Source organism: Cupressus sempervirens, chromosome 7 (assembly GCF_028749045.1).
Source record: "Cupressus sempervirens isolate cs-2001-9-10 chromosome 7, ASM2874904v1, whole genome shotgun sequence".
Classification (NCBI taxonomy): Eukaryota; Viridiplantae; Streptophyta; class Pinopsida; order Cupressales; family Cupressaceae; genus Cupressus; species Cupressus sempervirens.
The window spans coordinates 336,402,012-336,424,391 of NC_143124.1; the positions used below are offsets into that span (position 1 = coordinate 336,402,012).

The following is a 22,380-nucleotide window of genomic DNA, read 5'->3' on the forward strand; positions in this document are numbered from 1 at the left end:
GAAGCACTGGGATTATGTTTTCATGAGGTAGTACCATTTTCCCTCATGACATAGGCTTTCTGGTCAAGCGACTATTCATATTCCCTAGCAGAGTTGCCAAAAATTTGCTGGTAAACAGATTTGTCCTTTCTTGTTTCTTGTGAAAATATGACTCTTAATTCCTGAATGATGAACAATATCTATTCACAATAGTTGAAAAGCCATTCTTTGATTACTAGCTTCTCTCTAAATTGGTAGGTATAGCTCCCTATGTGAATGATGTTCAAGGAATTATGTTTTGTTCCTAAAACTAATGCAGGGTATGCTCTTAACCCAAGAGCAGAAGAGGCAAACCAAATTAAGCCTAACTAGAACTTAATTTAGGCAAGAAAAAAAACTTTTCAATGCTAAAATAGATTCATGTACCCACACATTTTATGAATCCATAAATCTATTCGTATAAGGCTAGAATAAACTAAAATTCAAATCTAAACTATAACTGATAAATCAGGAACTCTAACAAAATCTTTTAGCTAAATGAATCATAACAATACTTATCACTTCAATTCATAATCTTGAAAATAGGGGAAAGAAGCTTTGTTCCTCCCTTATTCTTTGTAAAGAAAAATGGAAATGTGGACTGAACACAATATCTACTAGAACAAAAAATAAATGACATAAAATAACATTTAATTCACTCAACAACAAAAGGTACTTCACACCAAAAATTTGTCGACCCTTTATTAACCATTCAACTTCATACATATAGGGTTGAGAGATGACCATTATAATAGGAATTTTAATCAATTCATTTTTTGAGGATGACAAATGGCAAGATGTCAGTTTGTCATATTAGAAAATTTACAAAATCTGCAAAATTTACTTTAGAGAAGGGTATGTGCAGGAACTTGGTGTGCCAAAAAGTGGCGATGTGAAAAAAAAAGAGTTTGAAGATGCCTAAAAGCGCTTCAAAATATGCTCTGACTTTTTTTTACCTGTCTAGGAACCAAACCTAGAAGGTTAAGCCGAGCCTTATCAGATATCCGATATCATATCGGATATCCGATTTGATATCGGATATCCGATTTTAAATCCAATATCCAACTAATAATTAAAATCATATAATAGTATGATATATTATTTAATATTATTATTATTGATATAAAATAATAATAATATTATTAAATAATATATCATACTATTATATTATAATAATAATATTATTATTTAATATTATTATTATAATAATTATTATACTATAATATAATAATAATATTATTATTATATTATAATCGTATAATATTATACTATAATAATAATATTATAATAACATATTATATTATAATAATATAATATAGTATTTCTTATATTATAATATATAGCAATGTAATATAATAAAATAATAAAAAGTAATATCTTATAATATAATATATAATAAAAAAGTATAATATATTATAAATTATAATAATATAGTATAATAATAATATTTTATATTATAATATATAGTAAATTAATATAATAAATATAAAATATAATATAAAAATATATAAAATGTAATATATATGTTATATTATATATATTATAATATCGGATATCTGATACCTGTGCATGGATTAAACACAAAATCACAGACCCGCGGCCCTTATTTTCACACGAATTTGGGCCAGTCAGATCGGATATCAGATAATAAATCAGATATCAGATAGCAAATCGGATATCAGATACCAGGTATGTCCTCCCCCCCGACTCATTTATAACCTAAATTTAATATATTTTAACAAGATTTTGTTTGTTTTAGTTGAATCTAGGGTTTTTTTGACAAAAATGGTTAAAATTTAGAATTTTTTTTAATATATATTACGTTTTGCAATTCAATAGGAATGGTTGATCAAAATGATGACACTGAGGTAGGGAATAATATTCCTCACAACCCACCACCAAACGATCCAGTATCTCCACAAAACCATCCACCAAATGATCCTCTACCTCCTCAAAACCCTCCTCGAATCGAGGATTTGATAAATGAAAATCTCACTGAGTTGAGAGGTTTGCATAGAACATACAATAATGTACCTGCATTGGCTCCTATGTTATCCACGTTAAACACCATAGTGGATAACATTGAAACTCTTACAAACCAACAAAATGCTGCTCTTCGTTGGTGTGATGAAATGCACCAGATGTTTGATGATGGTTTGGATTATGATGAGGTCGTGGCCCTCAACATAACCAAAGACGATTTGGCAAGCCTTTTTGCTAACCCAAAAATGGGTATACCAGTTGACCCAAAAAAACCAAACTATCAATTAAATGGTGCACAAATGACGCCATACGTGCAAATTTTTGGGACCATTGGTGGATGGTCTTTGATATCCCTCCACATGGAAATTTAGACATACCATTTTATTTCCTTAAAAAATTATATGCAGAACTTGTGTTGAAACTTAAAGTGAACTATTGGAACATGAAGCCCAACATGGGCTTAGGACTAGGAGCTCCTCAAGATAGACCCTCTTCCCAGTGGAATAAACTTGGCACTTTTGTCCCCCCCCCCCCTGATATCTCCCCCCCTCCTCGAGTGTAGCATCCAGATATTATGGTAGAGGCTAGCTCTCAGACCATCAGAGCCATTCATAGGCTGAGTAGCCTAATGATATCTCAGGCTAGGTCAGTCTTGCCTCCTCGTGTTGATGATGTTGGTGCCAGTTCATCATCAGCTAGCTCATCACATGTTTGTGTGCCTCACACTTGCATTACATGCAAGAATATTTTCCTGAGTCCCATAGGTGATCTTCCTGAGTATCATTTTGTATTAGACGAGGATACACCAGATGCACATGCAGAGGCTACAGACCCTGATGCGAGAGAGGAGGGGAATGTAGAGGCATGGACTCCTTCGGTGTCGGTACGTGTATACATTTTTTTGTTATGACATATGTGATTTAAAGTTAATTTTTATAATAGAGTAATTTTAATTTTTAAGCCATACTGACTTTTACATGTATGTGATCTTCATTCATGTTTAGTTGATGACCGAGGAGGAGCTCAGACAGATAGATGATGCTACACTCTCGGCCATTTCATTTGGCCTTGAGACATCTACGGTAAATTATGTTGTTTTTGCATTTATTTTTTCTATTTGATATTGTAGCATATATGGTTGCTAATCTTTCTTTTATCTTGTAGATACCACCTGCCCCAGGGGGACAAAGTGCGGGGGGTTAGCCAGCATGCATTGACAAAGGAAAGGTAATTAGATGTTTTCTAATTGGTTAAATATTGATGCATTCTTGTAAAATTTTTGTGGTAATCTCATTTAATTACATTATTTATTGTATATAGGGTGTGGCTACTGGAAATGAGCCTGCACAGATTCAGCGTCCTAGATCATCAGGGATTTTCATTCGCACAGAGAGCCCCATTGTATGTATAAGTATCATTTATTTTTTATTTTTTTAATTGATGCAGAGGAAAGTATGATTGTTGTTCTATACAATTTCTATAATTTTTTCCATACCAATAATGATTCATGTCTTGCATATGTTCATTACAACTTAAATAGGCTTATATGCACCTATCCAACTGACCAAGTTGGTTACAAAGGTTTATTTAATCAAACAAATACCAAATTACTACTTTCCCTCCAAAACTAATATGACCATTTGAATTTGAAATTCAAATTTCAAACTATAGTTTTTATGCATTCCCTAACTTTCTAAACTATTCCATTGACTCAAAATTGGTCATATGGATTTATTAAATGCAACTACGTAAATTTCGAGAAAGTTGAAGTTTTTATTATTTTTTCTCCAAACCACCATACACTCTAATCTCCCCCTTTCAACTGAGATCACATATGACATATATAAAGGTCTACATGACCATTGGAACAACCATATAGGCGTTCCCAACCATAAAAAAAACAAACAACCACTTTTTGCTAATACTATTTAGACTCTAAATACCCTATTCTAAGGCCTTTTGGTCCCATGGAGTCACTTGGTTTATAACCACACCAAAATGCTTGTGGGCCTTACATGTGCCTTTATTACAAAACATAGACCAACTTGTAAAATATGGACCAAACCTTTATTCCAACTTCCTAATCTACTTGAATCCTCGCTTTCATGGAGTGGCAAGGTGTCCGGCAACAGAGATACTTGTTCCCCCCTGCCACATAGGTTAGGTGCCCTGCACCACCTTTCCTCTCTCTCATTCTGAACACTAGTCCACCAAGTGAGTGATGTTCCTCTTAGTCTTGTTGTTGCTACTTTTACCTTCTTATCTGCCTCTATGTCTTCAAGATCAAAGTAGTTCTCAAGGGCCTCTATCCACCCTAGCACTTCTTCACTATCCATTTTACCCTGGTATATTGGAAAATCAATATGGTTCTTCCCACCATTACCTTGTACTGCCTTAATGATTCTCATAAATCTCCTTTCTTTAGGATCATCTGTTATCTCATGCTCTTGCGTTGCATTACCAACCTCTTCTTCTTCATGGTTCTCTCCATGATTTCTTCCTCTAACCTCTTCTCCTCTAGGTTCTTTCCTTTCCTTTTCTAAGGATTCTATCCTTGCAATAAGCTTCAGCCTCTCTCTTCTCATCTGTCTTTCTTCCCTCACTCTAGATGCTTCAAGTTCTCTCCTCTCTCTTTTCTCTTCTTCCAACTCTTCTCTCAATTCTTCAAGTTCTCTAGCCATTTGATTTTTAGGAGGCATTTTCACAACAAGTTTTCTTCCTTCCCAAGGGCCAACTCATTGATTCTCTTTCTTTCCTCACCAAGAAATCTCTGGACACCACTTATGTACCTTTCAACTCTGGGACACACAAGGAGAAATTAGACACACCAAGGCTTCAACAAAGGGACCAACACACTAATGATTTTCAAGATTATAGGTCTTGGTCACACTCCTAAACACCCAAACTTCAAAACCCTCCTAAAAATGGCTTAAAAACCAGGGCCTGCTTGTTCAAACCCCAAAACTCAATTCTAGAACATTTTGACTTGTCTAATGACAAGATATGATCATGACAACCTACATGAACCTATCAAATGACACATCTATCATATGAAATCCTAAAATCCCATCTCATGCCCAATTACAACTTTCTTCCACATATGAGTCCAGCATTATAACTTTGTATGCTTCCATGAGCCATAATTGGTGCAAGGATTGCCCAATTGACTTCAAGAGATGTTCCATGACCTCTGTAATGTCTTGGATCTTCAATGTTCCCCTGATGAGCATGGGATGCTCTTGCATCACTTATCTTCATAAATAAATTCAAAACTAATTTTTGTGATATTAACAACTACTATTTTGTATCTCATAGGAGACTCCTAGTGCACATGAGGTTCAACGGGACAGTTATGTAGATTTGATGACGCGGCCACTCACTCCTGAGGAGGAGCCTACAATAGTAAGTTGTAGTTTGAATTCATGATTAAATATGTTATAAATTTAGCATGCTATGAATTATAACATTATAGTTTAAATTGTAGATTCATCTGACAAAGGTATTTGAACATATACAGCCCACAATCACAGAGGTACCAGCATTGCTGAGGGCATACGAGAGGACTCCTGACCGGCATAGGAGGTCAACGAGAGAGGTATTTATTATGAAATTTTGATAGTATTAATCTCCAATACGGAAAAGATCATTATGCATTTGAGTAATTCAATGTTAGATACGTAGAATCATATAAATTTAGTAGTCTAACTTTGGGTTTTCCTTTTTTGTTTATGTAGGAGGCATCTGATCCACCTAGTGCAGCAAAGAGGCTGCATTTTGATCATCCACCAGCACCCTAGGATAGTATAGTTTTCGTAGGATGCATCATGAGACATTTTGAGATGGCATATGCCACATTGTATATATAAACATTGATATTATACACATTCTGATGGCAGGATCAGCCACATTTTGTATATGGATCTATGTATTTTGATATATATATATATATTTGAGTACTTTGTCTATGGATACATGATCTTTGATATATATTTGTGTAAAATTTTGTCTATAGATACATGTATTTTGATATATATTTTTATCATTTATGTGCACAATGATATCCCTTCAATTCTCCATCCGCTGTTCAATCATCTGAAAGGGGCCCATCCCCATCCCCCATTCAATTGTAGGGGCCCCATTCCATTCAATTGTAGGGGCCGCTGCTAGAATAGTAGGGGTGCCTGTTCCATAGTAGGGGCCGCTGCCCTCGCAGGATAGTATGCCCAACAACTATAGGGGGGGCCTGCCCAACAATAATATGAAGGGGGTGGGTAGTGGTGAGGATAGTTATTGATAGGTAGGGCCCGCCCTTATATATATTAATTTAGTATCTAGTATTGTTCAATTTATCGTGGATCATGTGTCATGCCCTAAATTTTACTAGTAAAAACACAACAATTTTTTTTTTTTTTTTTAAGCTTATGGCTCAACCGCCCATCCGAAGCTAATGGCACTGACGATTCGATGCCAAGATCAACGATTTCAAAGTTGCGCTATGGTGCACCTATGAACTGAGGCACACTGCGAGTTTTGGCATCGAGTGAGATCGCTGTGATGAATCCAAATAGAATGTGATCTCTCAAAAATGAGATACATTATTTTAGGCCTCAGGATCACTGTCCTGTAGCATTTGACAGTTCATCGATAGCACTCACGAGCTCTGAGTTATGACCCTCGAAAGATCAACCTCAAAATGCACTTAGAGCACCTTGGAGACTCCTCGGTACAGGGTGGCCGCAAATGATGGATGGTCTTTGTGGCTAGAAAAAGGGTGTGACTAGGGTTCACCCACCCATGCGAAGCTAATGGCACTGATGATTCGATGCCAAGATCAGCAGTTTCAAAGTTACGTTGTGGTGCACCTATGAACTGAGGCACACTGCGAGTTTTGGCATCGAGCGAGATCGCTGTGCTGAATCCAAATGGAATGTGATCTCTTGAAAATGAGATAGGTTATTTTTGGCCTCAGGATCATCATCCTGTAGCATTTGACAGTTCATCAATAGCCCTCACGAGCTCTGAGTTATGACCCTTGAAAGATCGACCTCCAAATGCACTTAGAGCACCTTGGAGACTCCTCGGTACGGGGTGGCTGCAAATGATGGATGATTATTTGAAGACTACTCCATGTGTCACTATCTTTCTTGGAAAAAAAATTGCTTTTGAACATAAAGCTTGCAATATTATCAATTATTGTCAAACTTTTTCAACCAAGTCAAAATGTCAAATGCAAATATTTGTTTGCATTTTTTGCTAAGGGGAGTTTCATAAATTGACTTTGATTATCTATGTCTCTAGTGCTTGAACATACTTAAAATGTCTCTTTGGTCTTAGAGCTATTGGTATTTTCTAACTTCATGGTCTATGATATGCATACTAAGAATTTCTTTCACTAAATGGTTTCCTTGATCTATTGACTACACTTAAATTTGTTCACTTGTCATCTCTCTTTCTATATGTTCAGTACAAAGAGCTAGAAGAGACAAATAATCTTTCTTACCTTCATCTCTCTAAGCACATGATAGAAATCAATTCTAAACTTGAGAAAAGGTTAGAGGAGAATATTGCATTCTTAAATTAATCTCCCTTAAGACCTTTACATACACACGAGGCATTCTTAAATTAATCTCCATGGAAGAAAATTTCATAAAACTAAAGATTCCATAGTGTTGAAACACAAAATCCAAGATCTCATTTATCATGGGATTGTTGATACCTCTAATGACTCATCCACTCATAGCCTTCATATCCAACTTCATATCATGTCAGTATGCATGTGCTATCTTGCTTATTGGCTTTAATTTCTTATCCTACATGCTATCTTCTTTCATGGATTTTATGGCTTATCCAAAATGTGCTTCATACAACTTTTCAATATGAAAGTCTTTCAAAACATTATACAATATTATGACTCTTTATGCTTTCAAATGCTATGATTGGTTGTAAAATGGATGAAATCAAGTATTCTAATTGTTCATCCGTACTTTATGGATTTTTCTTATTTGATAAGTTTGATAAAAATAGTTTTAATAATCATAATGTTAGCTTTATGTCAAATAAGGAAAAAACCAAATTTGTAATAAGATATCCGCATGCAATTATCTTTCATATAGTTATAAATGCTCTTAAAATTGTCGTTATAGCCTTGTATCACATGTAAATATGATTTGGAAGAACTTGTTCAATATCTTCCTCTTATAATTCCTTACAAAGAACCTACCAAAATACAAAAACCATATACAAAAAACTACACATTTTACATCATAATACATCATAAATTTTAGAAATTCTCCCCAATACCACCCCCCTCCAACTCTTCATGATGTACCTACATTCCAATATCATAAAAAAATTAGTAACTTATTGTATTAAACAAGATAATCATCAATTCATTAAATCATTATGAAGAAAATAACATAAGAAGTATATATACCTAGTCAAGTATTCCAATAGGGTCCTCTCTCTATTTTAGGGTCTCCAACAAGGCTTCATGATCAGAATTAGCAATAGTAAAAAGTTCTTTTACTTTTGGTCTTCCTTGGTGCTTCAATAACTTTACATTTGTTGCTATAATAAGATGTGAATATATGAGAATTACTTTGTGCTTCTGATAGTCTTCGAATGCAGAAATTTTGTTCCTTCTAAGCATGTATGTCCGCAGCCATGTTCTAGCAACAACCACTGAACTAGTAGGATACGTGAATCCATCATCATCTGTGATCGGTTGTGCAAGTTTTTGTTTTCCTCTTACACAACGTGCTAACCAATAATCAAATTTCTCATCATTCCCCTGTGGTGCAACCAATGCAAAGACATGTCCTGGCTGAAGTAGATCTGATAGATGATTATGCTCAAGTGAACTTTCCATGTCATCATTTTTGATAGAGGGTATGATAGACAATGGAGTAAGATAATGTGGAGCCCATGTTTCCACCCACTCACTTGACTCACAGTGATCCCAATCACACTGAAAACAAGTATGACAAAAACAAGCTAGTTGTCGTGTCCAAATGGTCCATGTACTAGAATTAGAGCTTCGAAATGAATGCATTTTTGATGATTCTGTCACTGTACCACAATCTGATCTATCACCTATGGACCCTTCCTCAACCAACCAAAAGAACCTGTGTACCACTGAATTAAGAGTCCCCCCCTGTGATAATGCTAAACTACACCAATCAACAATGCTACGAGCATCAAGAAGCTCTGTTGTTGAAATCTTCAGTTGCTCCTTAACTAGAGCTCTCTTCACGCATGCCCTTGCTCCATCATGTTCCCCTTTTCCATGGCCAGACTAAAAAAAACTCCAAATATGAGGCACCCCTCTCTCTATGTGCATCCTACACAACCAATAAAACATGCGAGCATTCTTGAATTGACCTGTATAGTTATCTGACCAAATGATATGTCTATCCATAGCAATTGCATGCTCGTGTAAGAAATAAAAAAAATTCTTGAAACAATGTTGCACAAACTCGTGAGAGTGAGATCTATCATCACTCATATAAAAATGATACTCTCTAATAATCTTTCGATTATCTTCCGCACTATCAGAGGCATGTCTATATGTTATGTGAACAAAAATTGCAATCTGAATAGAGTTGTAATACTAAGATTGTGTCTCATTTTGAGGTTGCAATGTGTAGTTCTCAGCAAAATAAAAAATTGATATAATAGTGCCAATGGGAAAAGTCTCCTTACATGTTCTAAATTGTTGATCCAACCACTGAGACCTATGACTATGTCTTGCATACTTGTAAAAAATATTTGCCTTGAAATCTAAAATAAAATTAGCCACATTGATATCTTTTCCAACCAATTCACATCTAGAGCTCTCACTCCCACTCTTCAATGTGTATTTCACCATTTCATAGACCCTTTTTTTCACTATTGTCTTTCCAAGATCTTGTTCACACCCCTCATAGAAACATGTGTCAAACTTGGATAAGCCACCACATTCTGAACACTTCTCATTTAAGTAAGCATTTTTATAAAAGGAACAACCATCAACTCTATGACATAAGAGTTGATCTAACAACTCTCTTGATGATTTTGGAAGCCCACTAGCCCCACAATCCTCCAACATTTCTTTACTATGCAAAGTAGAACGGATGGAGCATAATAGTTCATGGTGCATAGAAAACTCAACATGATATTTGCAACAACATGTATTTCAAATTTTGAATGGCACATAATAAAATGGCCTCAAAGATTCAAAAGCCCTTTGTGATATATGAACACTTGGATGACTCTCGCTAAATTGTTTGAACAACATAGTTTGACTTACCTCCAAATAGTGTTTAGGATGTGGCATGCGGTCTCTGATGCCAATTCTCAACTTTAAGACATCTTTAGCATCGGGTGATACTCGTGAGTTAGACTGCCAAAATTGTATAATTTTTTCGTTCACATCGTCGGATAGCTTCTTATCAAAATGTGGAAGTCTCCCACCAAATACCCATGTTTCATTTTGAAGAGGATCATCAATTTTATCTCGTCGACTAAGTGCTCTTCTCAAAGTAGTACGATTTAGATTCAAATCAATACAAGTTTGTCTCATATATCTACCCTTTCTCAAATGATGACTTACCAAAGAGGTTGTAATAACCCTTCAAGTAGCTCTATTATCCTTCTCTCTGCTATTTTTCCCAATGCTATTGAGAGCACTGAAAAGATTCTTCACAATAATGGCATTTCTTTTCAACTTTTTATTGACACAAATTTTCAATTTGGAAAGCATAGGTCTCATCTTTTGCATCTTTAATAAGTGCATGAAAAGCTGACATTGCTCTACCACTGTCTTGTTGCTGAAAAACATCTGATATAGTCTTGAAGCCCATAACCGAATGGTTCTTTTTTATTTTTTTCCTTTCAAACTAGTCATAATCGTTTCATCAATTTCAATTATCCATTTTGGTGTTTTAGAACCTTCATGTCGATTATAATTAGGAGATATGTAAATTTCTTGTGCATTAAGTTCCTGTGCATTGTCATCTTCGACATGGTCAATTATGCAATTTGGATTATGAATTGGTGGCATTTCTTTTTCAAAATTTTCAATCTCTACATTTTCAATTTCTGCATTATCATTTTCAATAGGTACATTTTCATTCCCCAACTGTACATTTTCATTATCTGACTCTATGATTTCACCTTGTATTAATTCATCGTCAACTTGATTGATATTTGGCATACCTTGTCTTTTTTTTCGATGTTTCATTTTGTCCTTTTCCCTATATGTTGCAATGTCTTCATTGGATATCTTCCTTTTACGTTTATTCTTTCAACAACTGCTTCTCCCCATTCAGATGAAAAATTCAAACACCTAAGGTTATATTTTCGAATTCTTTTCGATTGGTTGGGCCCCAAAACACGACTTTTTACAAATCCCGTGAAAAAAGAGGTAAAAAAGTAATGTTGTCGGGTCTGTAGGGACAGTCAAATATTTGAAATTGATGCCAGTATAATTAGATATCTGATAATAGATCGGATATCCGATCCAGGATCGGATATCAAATATAGGAAAAGGACTTTTGGGGGGAAAACTTGCTAAGGTTTCCCTCCTTTGCCACAATAATATTAATATAAAATAGTATTAATATTATTAATATAGATATAATAGTGTAAATATATAGTGTTTATTTATATTAAGCTACAATATATAGTATTAATATATATTATCATTATAGCTATAATAGTATTATTATTATTACTATACATATAATAATATTAATATTTACTATTTATTTATATTATAATTATTATCCTAAAATAGTATAAATAGTATATCCTAAAATATTACTTTATATATACTAAAATATTACGTTATTATATAGATATATTAATAACATATATATTAATCTAATAATATTTATAATATATATTATATTTAATAAAAATATTAGGTTGTTATATATATATATATTATATTATTATACATATTAATATAATAATATATAATACAAAGAGGGTTGTCATTTAATGGGTCAAAGGGGGTCATAGGTCACCCCATGATCCCCTTTGACCCATATGAACGACTCGACTATGTCCCTAGGGGTCCTAGGACCCCTAGGGACATATGTCGTCATTTAATGGGTCAAAGAGGGTCATAGGTCACCCTATGACCCCCTTTGACCCATATTACCCATTCGAATATGTCCCTTGAGGTCTAAGGACCCCTAAAGACATATGTCGTCGTTTAATGGGTCAAAGAGGGTCATAGGTCACCCTGTGACGCCCTTTGGCCCATAATACCCATTCGAATATGTCCCTAGGGGTCCTTCGTTTAATGGGTCAAAGGGGGTCATAGGTCACCCTATGACCCCCTTTGACCCATATTACCCATTTGAATATGTCCCTAGGGGTCCTAGGACCCCTAGCGACATATCTCATCGTTTAATGCATCAGAGAGGGTCATAGGGTGACCTATGACCCCCTTTGACCCATATTACCCTTTCGAATATGTCCCTAGGCGTCCTAGGACCCCTAGGGACATATATCATCATTTAATGGGTCAAAAAGGGTCATAGGTCACCCTATGACCCCCATTGACCCATATTACCCATTCGAATATGTCCCTAGGGGTCCTAGGACCCCTAGAGACATATATAGCCGTTTAATGGGTCAAGAGGGTCATAGGTCACCCTATGACCACCTTTGACCCATATGTACGATTCGAATATCTCCCTAGGGGTCCTAGGACCCCTAGGGACATATGTCGTCGTTTAATGGGTCAAAGGGGGTCATAGGTCACCCTACGACCCCCTTTGACTCATATGAACGATTCAAATATGTCCCTAAGGGTCCTAGGACCCCTAGGGACATATGTCATCGTTTAATGAGTCAAAGGAGGTCATAGGTCGACCTATGACCCCCTTTGACCCATATGAACGATTCGAATATGTCCTTAGGGTCCTAGGACCCCTAGGGACATAGGTCGTTGTTTAATGGGTCAAAGAGGGTCATAGGTCAGCCTATGACCCCCTTTGACCTATATTACCCATTTGAATATGTCCCTTGGGGTCTGAGGACCCCTAGGGACATATGTCGTCGTTTAATGGGTCAAAGAGCATCATAGTTCACCCTATGACCCCCTTTGACCCATATTACCCATTCAAATATGATCCTAGGGGTCCTAGGACCCCTAGAGACATATATCGTCGTTTAATGGGTCAAGAGGGTCATAGGTCACCCTATGACCCCCTTTGACCCATATGAATGATTCGAATATGTCCCTAGGGGTCCTACGACCTCTAGAGACATATATCATCATTTAATGGGTCAAAGAGGGTCATAGGTTAGCCTATGACCCCATTTGACCCATATTACCCATTCGAATATGTCCATAGGGGTCCTAGGACCCCTAGGGACATATGTCATCGTTTAATGGGTCAAAGGGGGTCATAGGTCACCCTATGACCCCCTTTGACCGATATGAAAAATTTGAATATGTCCCTAAGGTCCTAGGACCCCTAGGGACATATGTTGTCATTTAATGGGTCAAAGAGGGTCATAGGTGACCCTATGACCCCCTTTGACTAATATGAACGATTCGAATATGTCCCTAGGGGTCCGAGGACCCCAAAGGACATATGTCATCGTTTAATGGGTCAAGGAGGGTCATAGGTCACCCTATGACCCTCTTTAACCCATATGAACGATTCGAATATGTCCCTAGGGGTCTGAAGACCTCTAGACAAATATGTCATCATTTAATGAGTCAGAGAGGGTCATAGGTCACCCTATCACACCCTTTGACCCATATTACCCATTCGAATATGTCTCCAGGGGTCCTAGGACCCCTAAAGACATATATCGTCGTTTAATGGGTCAAAGAGGGTCATAGGTCACCCTATGACCCCCTTTGACCCATATTACCCATTCGAATATGTCCCTAGAGGTCCTAGGATCCCTAGGGACATATGTCATCGTTTAATGGGTCAAAGAGGATCTTAGTTCACCCTATGTCCCCATTTGACCCATATTACCCATTCGAATATGTCCCTTGGGATTCGAGGACCCCTACGGACATATGTCATCATTTAATGGGTCAAAGAGGGTCATAGGTCAGCCTGTGACCCCCTTTGACCCATAATACCCATTCGAATATGTCCCTAGGGGTCCTGGGACCCCTAGAGACATATGTCATCGTTTAACGGGTCAAAGGGGGTCATAGGTCACCCTATGACCACCTTTGACCCATACTACCCATTCAAATATGTCCTTGGGGGTCCTAGGACCCCTAGCGACATATCTCGTCGTTTAATGGGTCGGAGAGGGTCATAGGTCACCCTATGACCCCCTTTGACCCATATTACCCATTCGAATATGTTCTTAGTGGTCCTAGGACCCCTACAGACATATATCATTGTTTAATGGGTCAAAGAGGGTCATAGGTCACCCTATGACCCCCTTTGACCCATATGTACGATTCGAATATGTCCCTAGGGGTCCTAGGACCCCTATAGACATATGTCGTCATTTAAAGGGTGAAAGAGGGTCATAGGTTACCCTATGACCCCATTTGACCCATATTACCCATTCGAATATGTCCCTTAGGGTCCTAGGACCCCTAGGGACATATGTCGTCGTTTAATGCATCAAAGGGGGTCATAGGGTGACCTATGACCCCCTTTGACTCATATGAACGATTCAAATATGTCCCTAGGGGTCCTAGGACCCCTAGGGATATATGTTGTCGTTTAATGGGTCAAAGGAGGTTATAGGTCACCCTATGACCCCCTTTGACCCATATGAATGATTGGAATAGGTCCCTAGGGTCTTAGGACCCATAGGGACATATGTCATCGTTTAATGGGTCAAAGAGGGTCATAGGGTGACTTATGACCCCATTTGACCCATATTACCCATTCAAATATGTCCCTTGGAGTCCGAGGACCCCTAGGGACATATGTGATCATTTAATGGGTCAAAGAGAGTCATAGGGTGACCTATGACCCCGTTTGACTCATATTACCCATTCGAATATGTCCCTAGGGGTCTTAGGACCCCTAGAGACATATATCGTCGTTTAATGCATCAAGAGGGTCATAGGTCACCCTATGACCCCCTTTGATCCATATGAACGATTCGAATATGTCCCTAGGGGTCTTAAGACCTCTAGAGACATATGTCATCGTTTAATGCATCAAAGAGGGTCATAGGTTACCCTATGACCCCATTTGACCCATATTACCCATTCGAATATGTCCCTAGGGGTCCTAAGACCCTTAGGGACATATGTCGTCGTTTAATGTGTCAAAGAGGGTCATAGGTCACCCTATGGCCCCCTTTGACCCATATTACCCATTCGAATATGTCCCTAGGGGTCCGAGGACCCCTAGAGAGATATATCATCATTTAATGGGTCAAGAGGGTCATAGGTCACTCTATGACCCCCTTTGACCCATATGAACGACTCAAATATGTCCCAAGGGGTCCTAGGACCCCTGGAGACATATGTCGTCGTTTAATGGGTCAAAGAGGGTCATAGGTTACCCTATGACCCCATTTGACCCATATTACCCATTCGAATATGTCCCTTAGGGTCTTAGGAACCCTAAGGACATATGTCGTTGTTTAATGGGTCAAAGAGGGTCATATGGTGACCTATGACCCCCTTTGACTCATATGAACAATTCAAATATGTCCCTAGGTGTCCTAGGACTCCTAGGGACATATGTCGTGGTTTAATGGGTCAAAGGGGGTCATAAGTCACCCTATGACCCCCTTTGACCCATATGAACCATTCGAATATGTCCCTAGGGTCCTAGTACCCCTAGGGACATATGTCATCATTTAATTGGTTAAAGGGGGTTATAGGTCACCCTATGACCCCCTTTGACTTATATGAACGATTCAAATATGTCCCTAGGGGTCCTATCACCCCTAGGGGCATATGTCATCGTTTAATGGGTCAAAGGGGGTCATAGGTCTCCCTATGACCCCCTTTGACCCATATGAACCATTCGAATATGTCCCTAGGGTCCTAAGACCCCTGGAGACATATGTCTTCGTTTAATGGGTCAAAGAGGGTCATAGGTCACCCTATGACCCCCTTTGACCCATATTACCCATTCGAATATGTCCCTAAGGGTCCTAGGACCCCGAGGGACATATGTCGTCGTTTAATAGGACAAAGAGGGTCATAGGTCACCCTATGACCCCCTTTGAACCATATTACCCGTTCGAATATGTCCATAGGGGTCCTAGAAGCCCTAGAGACATATATCGTTGTTTAATGGGTCAAGAGGGTCATAGGTCAACCTATGACACCCTTTGACCCATATGAATGATTCAAATATGTCCCTACGGGTCCTAGGACCTTTAGAGACATATGTCGTCATTTAATGGGTCAAAGAGGGTCATAGGTTACCCTATGACCCCATTTTACCCATATTACCCATTCGAACATGTCCCTAGGGGTCCTAGGACCCCTAGGGACATGTGTCATCATTTAATGGGTCAAAGGGGGTCATAGGTCACCCTACGACCCCGTTTGACTCATATGGACGATTCAAATATGTCCCTGGGATCCTAGGACCCCTAAGGACATATGTCGTCATTTAATGAGTCAAAAGGGGTCATAGGTCACCCTATGACCCCCTTTGACCCATATGAACTATTTGAATATGTCACTAGGGTCCTAGGACCCCTAGGGACATATGTCGTCGTTTAATGGGTCAAAGAGGGTGACCTATGACCCCCTTTGACCCATATTACCCATTCGAATATGTCCCTAGGGGTCCGAGGCCCCCTAGGGACATATGTCGTCATTTAATGGGTCAAAGAGGGTCATAGGTCACCCTATGACCCCCTTTGACCCATATTACCCATTCGAATATGTCCCTAGGGGTCTTAGGACCCCTAGAGACATATATCGTCGTTTAATGGGTCAAGAGTGTCATAGGTCACCCTATGACCCCCTTTGACCCATATGAACGATTCGAATATGTCCCTAGGGGTCCTAGGACTTCTAGAGACATATGTCATCATTTAATGGCTCAAAGAGGGTCATAGGTTACCCTATGACCCCATTTGGCCCATATTACCCATTCGAATATGTCCCTAGGGGTCCTAGGACCCCTAGTGACATATGTGATCGATTAATGTGTCAAAGGGGGTCATAGGTCACCCTATGACCCGCTTTGACCGATATGAACGATTCGGCTATGTCCTTGGGGGTCCTAGGGACATATGTCGTCATTTAATGGGTCAAAGGGACCCCCTTTGACCCATTAAAGGACGACATATGTCCCTAGGGGTCCTAGGACCCCTAGAGACATATATCATCATTTAATGGGTCAAAGAGGGTTATAGGTCACCCTATGACCCCCTCTGACTCTTATATATTAATAATATACATATCAATATAATAATATATATATATATATATATATATAGATATACATATTACATTATTATATTTGATGAAAATATTACATTATTATATAAATATATTAATAACATACATATTAATATAATAATATTTATAATATATATTATATTTAATAAAATATTACGTTGATATATAAATATTATATTATTATACATATTAATATAATAATATATAATACGTATTTTATATATATATAAATTACGTTATTATATTTAGTAAAAATAATAATAATATATATTATATTTATAGATTGTAATAAGATTAACATAAGATATTATTATATATTACTAGATTATATCTTGTATGTTTACATTACGTTATTATATATATATATAATATATTAAAATATGCCTTTACATATTAATATAAGTGAAATAATTTAAAAATAAAAAACTAGAACGTTTAAATCGAATTTCCCTCCAAAATTTAAAATTATTTGGAATTTGACTACCGAGCCATATCGGATATCCGATTTTGAATCAGATATCCGATCAGGCTTGGTATTTACCAAGCCTGCCCAGTCAACCCCAAAGACGTGTTTATAGAGAGTTTTAGTGATACTCAGACTTTGGGTAGCCGTTTGACAATGTTATTTTGATCAAAATTGAATGAAATGAAATGAGTTTTTTAATATCGCTCTCTAGATTCCATCAATATAATTTCTGTCAAATTTTGAGTTCGATAAGTATTTATTAGTTAATTATCAATGAAGATTATTGTAAAGTGCTGATTGACATACTGAATGAAAAATATCTATAACTTTCAAACGGTATAACATTTTTTAAATCTAAACTTACGTCACATTCTATACTTTTCCTAGTATAAGAAAAAAACAAAAAAAGAAAAAATTGATCAAATTTTCTATTAGTTAGGGTGGTCAGACACGGGACTTTTTTTAATCCGAAAAAGTTTTGGAAGAAAATTCATATTTAATTATTTATTTAGAATAAAAATATCAAAAAATATGCGTCACATCCGGGCATGAGTCTAGTTTTCATATCTATAATTATATTAAAAAAATATTATGATTTGATTTTGATTAAGGTGGTCAGACATACACCTACTTTTTATTTTCGCCCTGAAATTTTCTTAGTATTGCATTAAAATTCAAACTTTTGACCAATCAATTATTTTTTTCTCTTGATAAGGCCTAGTAGTTTAGAAACTACATTCAATTTTATACAAATTATTTTCTTACAACTTTTTGATATAAAGTCCATAACCACTTCAAAATTATGTGTCAAGTTGACATAAACTTGATTTGCTAATTTTTCACTGCCACTTAAGGCCATAGTTTGGTACACCATGATCTTGCACATACCCAGAATGAAGAGGGAGTGTCAAATGAATTACTTAGACTTCTTTCCCATTTTAGTTTTCACCCTATATGCCTTGGCAGCTACTATAATTGGGATCATTTCTTCATGACTAGACACATGTACATTAGTGAGTCTAAAGAGCCACTTTGAATGCTCCCGAGCCAACTCCTTTACTGCATTTAGCTGACCCAGTTCTCCAGCAGCCACATGTACATATCCACCAAACATCTACAACTCTACCACTCTGTTTTAACCACTTGAAGTCATTCCAAATAGATTACTCAAGTATGTGGAGAAGTTATTTTTCATTACTTCTATCCCAATGAGATCTTTCCCTTGCCCACTATTTTGTGGGTCAGTGTGTAATCCTCGCATGAGTTCAAATGCTCTATCTTGGATCTTCTTCACCTTTTCCCTTGTTTATTTGAGTCCTTCAACCTCTTGAATCATCTCTTGCTTCAATTGCATGTTTTGAAGCCACTCGAATAGAGGTTCAGTTCCCTTCTTCAAAATATTTGCTTCAACTACCTCTTTTTCCTTCATTTGGATGACCATACTTAGGAGAAAAATACATTTGTCACACCTTTCCCTTTCTATGGCAAAAGTGTTGTGATTAGAAATGATATTATCCTTCTCAATTTCCAATTGAAGGATAACATTTCCAATTTAATCAATCTGAATAGCTCCATCTACATTAAGTTTATTAATTGATTCTTTTTCGATCTAGCCAAAATGCCTATCCTTTTGAAGCTATGAGATGAAGGCTTGCACTTCTTCTGCAGTAGGGTTCTATGTAGCAGGTAATCTAGTAATGGTCACCAATGGAATAGCCAATTGCCTGAAATTTTTTTTCAATTCTTCAATCTCGGCCTTCATTTTAATTTTTGACAATTTGAGGTTCTCCAATGTTTCTTCTATCACTTCATTACTTGATGTCCATAGGCCCACCTTTGTATCACGCCTAGCCTCTCCAAGATCAATTGAATGCAGAGTGAAATCATCTGGTGTCATGTCCTCAATTCTCCCTACTTTGTTTGGCTTTACTACCTCCATCGTTAAGTGTCCTATTTTTGGATCTTGCCCCAATATTGATAAAGTCTTTTTCTTCTTAGCTTTTACTACTATAGATCCAGAGTGAACTACTTGAGATACAGTATCCTTTGCAAGGATACTCTCTTCTTTCTTCTTTCTTTTCCTTTCTAAGGTATCTTCTAGCTAAGACTCTATGTTGATCACTTTAGAAGTAGCCCCAAGTGACTCTATACTGAACATCTTCTTCCTCACTAGAGTCACTAGTGCTGAAGTTGTAGAAAAAGGATTTTTAGGATCCTAAAATAGAAGCCTAGAAGAACTCAAGACTTTCTCCTACTCCTGAGTTTTCCTTGTAGCTTTATCAGATTCAGTGGATTCATTGCTACTACTCTGTTCATCCTCGATCTCTACTATTTGAATGGGGGAACTAGTCAGCTTCAAAAGGGGAGTTCTTTTAGATGGACCAGGCCTATGATGAGGAGATGGAGTAGTAGTCACATGAGGAGGTGAAACTAGAGCAACAACATGAGGAGGTGAAACTGGAGTAGCAACACCATCTTTCAGCTCTTCATTCCTCTTTTCTTTGGTGTTGGCTTGGGTTCCAATAAATGGTAGAGGACTGCCTTGGAAAGTTAGAGCTATTTAGATGTTCTTCTCCAGAGGTTGATCACCTTCTCCTGTAGATTGAGCAGGTCCTTGAGTAGTTGAAGTTGTAGCACTAGGTGTGGCACTTTTTGAAGAAGTGGGAGTAGTAGTGGCTGGAGAAGCTTGAGTAGTCTTGCTCCTACTCTGACCCTTTTTTTTTGTCCACTCGACCCATTTCCTAGTTCTTTTGACAATTCGGGCCATCATAACATCAAGGTCTTGCTCCACATCGACATATGGCTCAGAACTAATTGGAGTATTTCTTAATTTGGTCAAATATGTACTACTATACATATTTTTCCCATCATCCTCTAGCTCTTCCACCTCTAAGTTAATGCCATATGTATTTATTTATTATATTTTCAATCTTGTAAAAGCTCGATCTCATCTTTCCAACTCATTTTTACGGTCTGCCCAATAATCTTCCATAGTAGTAACATCCTTAATTATGCTTCCAATTTGACACACATCTCTGGAATACCCATTTGGGTCAAACATAGGCCTCATCACTTCATATTCTTCTAATTTGAACTTGTTCTCAAATGCCTTGAGCATGTTTTTGGCATCTAATTGGGACTCACAACTGTATGCCGCAACTTTTATGGGAAATTTGTATCCCTTTTTCTTCAAATTGGCACTTAGCACATTCACTTGGATTGCTTGTCTCCGAATCTCAATGAGCATGATCATGTCATCCAAATATCTTGGCAGCTTCAGGGGAAATCCATTGAAAGATGCAAGATGCAAATATGAAAAAGATGAGAATTGGATGAAATAACTACCCAACTGATTGATGGCCGCCATCGCTTATGGGCTAAATCTCCTCTTTGGACATCCTTGGAGTTCCTTGCAAAGCCTCATTATAAATGCATCATTACCTCTGATATATTTTGCATAACTATTTTGTAATTGCAAGCATGGGTAAAACTCATAACTCTTTACATCATTTGGAAAATTCTCTATTCTGGGTAAGCCTGACAAGAATTGTAGGGAAGCCAATATATATATCAAGAAGGAAGAAATATAAAATGAATTCTAGAACTTAGCTACATTGAGAGCCCTTGAAAGATGCTCACTTACCTCATATGCCTAGTCAATATATTGTGTATCCGAGCAGATAATTTGCACTAAAAAGAAGTATTGTTCTACAAAGTTAAGGTCTTCGACCTCACCTTTCAATCAATGCAAATGAACTAGAATGTCCATGATCTCAGGATTGAGATCAGTGCCAAAAAGGGTTTTAGGAACCTTACTTTTACCTCCTCTTGGATTTTGGAACCAAGAACTCATGATCTACTTTCGCCACACCATCTTCTTCAGAGAGAGTTTAAACATAGCTCCTCCAATTGTTAATTCAGAGAACTCCTTTCTTTTTGGAATTTGCAAGTAATTGACTATTTCTTGCCTATATATTGAGATTAACATCATTTTATCAAGCAGTAAGATTTTCTTTGTATTCGGGTTATAGTAATTGATACATTCAATAATTAGCTCCATGGCTTGCACTACTAGGAGAAATCATGCTGCTTCTAGTAACCCACTTCTTTGGAGTTTCTCTATTATGGGATGGACTAGTTGTTCTCTCAAGCTTCATTGGAAATCTTGCATGTCAAAGAAATGGAGTGAAGTGTTTGTGATATTTTTCCATGTAGACTTGATTTCGCCCAATCCATCAAATCCAGCAAATCTTGTTGGCATATCAATTGAGGTTGAGATAATTTGGAAATCTTAAAACTCAAAGTAAGATAGTGAGTAGAACTTTGTAACTATGGGGATTTTAGAATCAATAATCAACTTAATAGCATAATAGGTCAAATGAGTAACCAGTAGTTTGAAAATTCGTTATGTTCATCTTCTATATAGAAACTCCAATCCACCCATTAATCTTTAAAATCCATGCCACACAAATGAATTAAATGATCAATCCATTAGATTAGTAAATGTGGAGGTTACAATGGATTCTTTTTTGTCTTTTCACTATTTCCA

At 37.0% G+C, this 22,380-nt stretch overlaps 2 protein-coding genes across 2 annotated transcripts in view; both read left to right on the forward strand.

Moving 5' to 3' along the window:
- The first annotated feature begins 2,624 nt into the window (after nt 1-2,624).
- Nucleotides 2,625-3,229, forward strand: LOC149546800 (uncharacterized). The gene is made up of 3 exons (XM_089794670.1): nt 2,625-2,884; nt 3,006-3,083; nt 3,166-3,229. Exons 1-3 carry the CDS (start codon nt 2,630-2,632, stop codon nt 3,202-3,204), a joined length of 372 nt encoding a protein of 123 aa, XP_089650796.1. The 5' UTR covers nt 2,625-2,629; the 3' UTR covers nt 3,205-3,229.
- A 32-nt stretch (nt 3,230-3,261) lies between these two features.
- LOC149546801 (uncharacterized) overlaps nt 3,262-22,380 on the forward strand; it is a 124,194-nt gene continuing 105,075 nt past the window's right edge. The window contains exons 1-4 of the mRNA XM_089794057.1: nt 3,262-3,285; nt 3,322-3,402; nt 5,317-5,403; nt 5,519-5,596. Coding sequence (XP_089650183.1) covers nt 3,262-3,285; nt 3,322-3,402; nt 5,317-5,403; nt 5,519-5,596 — 270 coding nt within the window. The remainder of the gene's footprint in view (nt 3,286-3,321; nt 3,403-5,316; nt 5,404-5,518; nt 5,597-22,380) is intronic.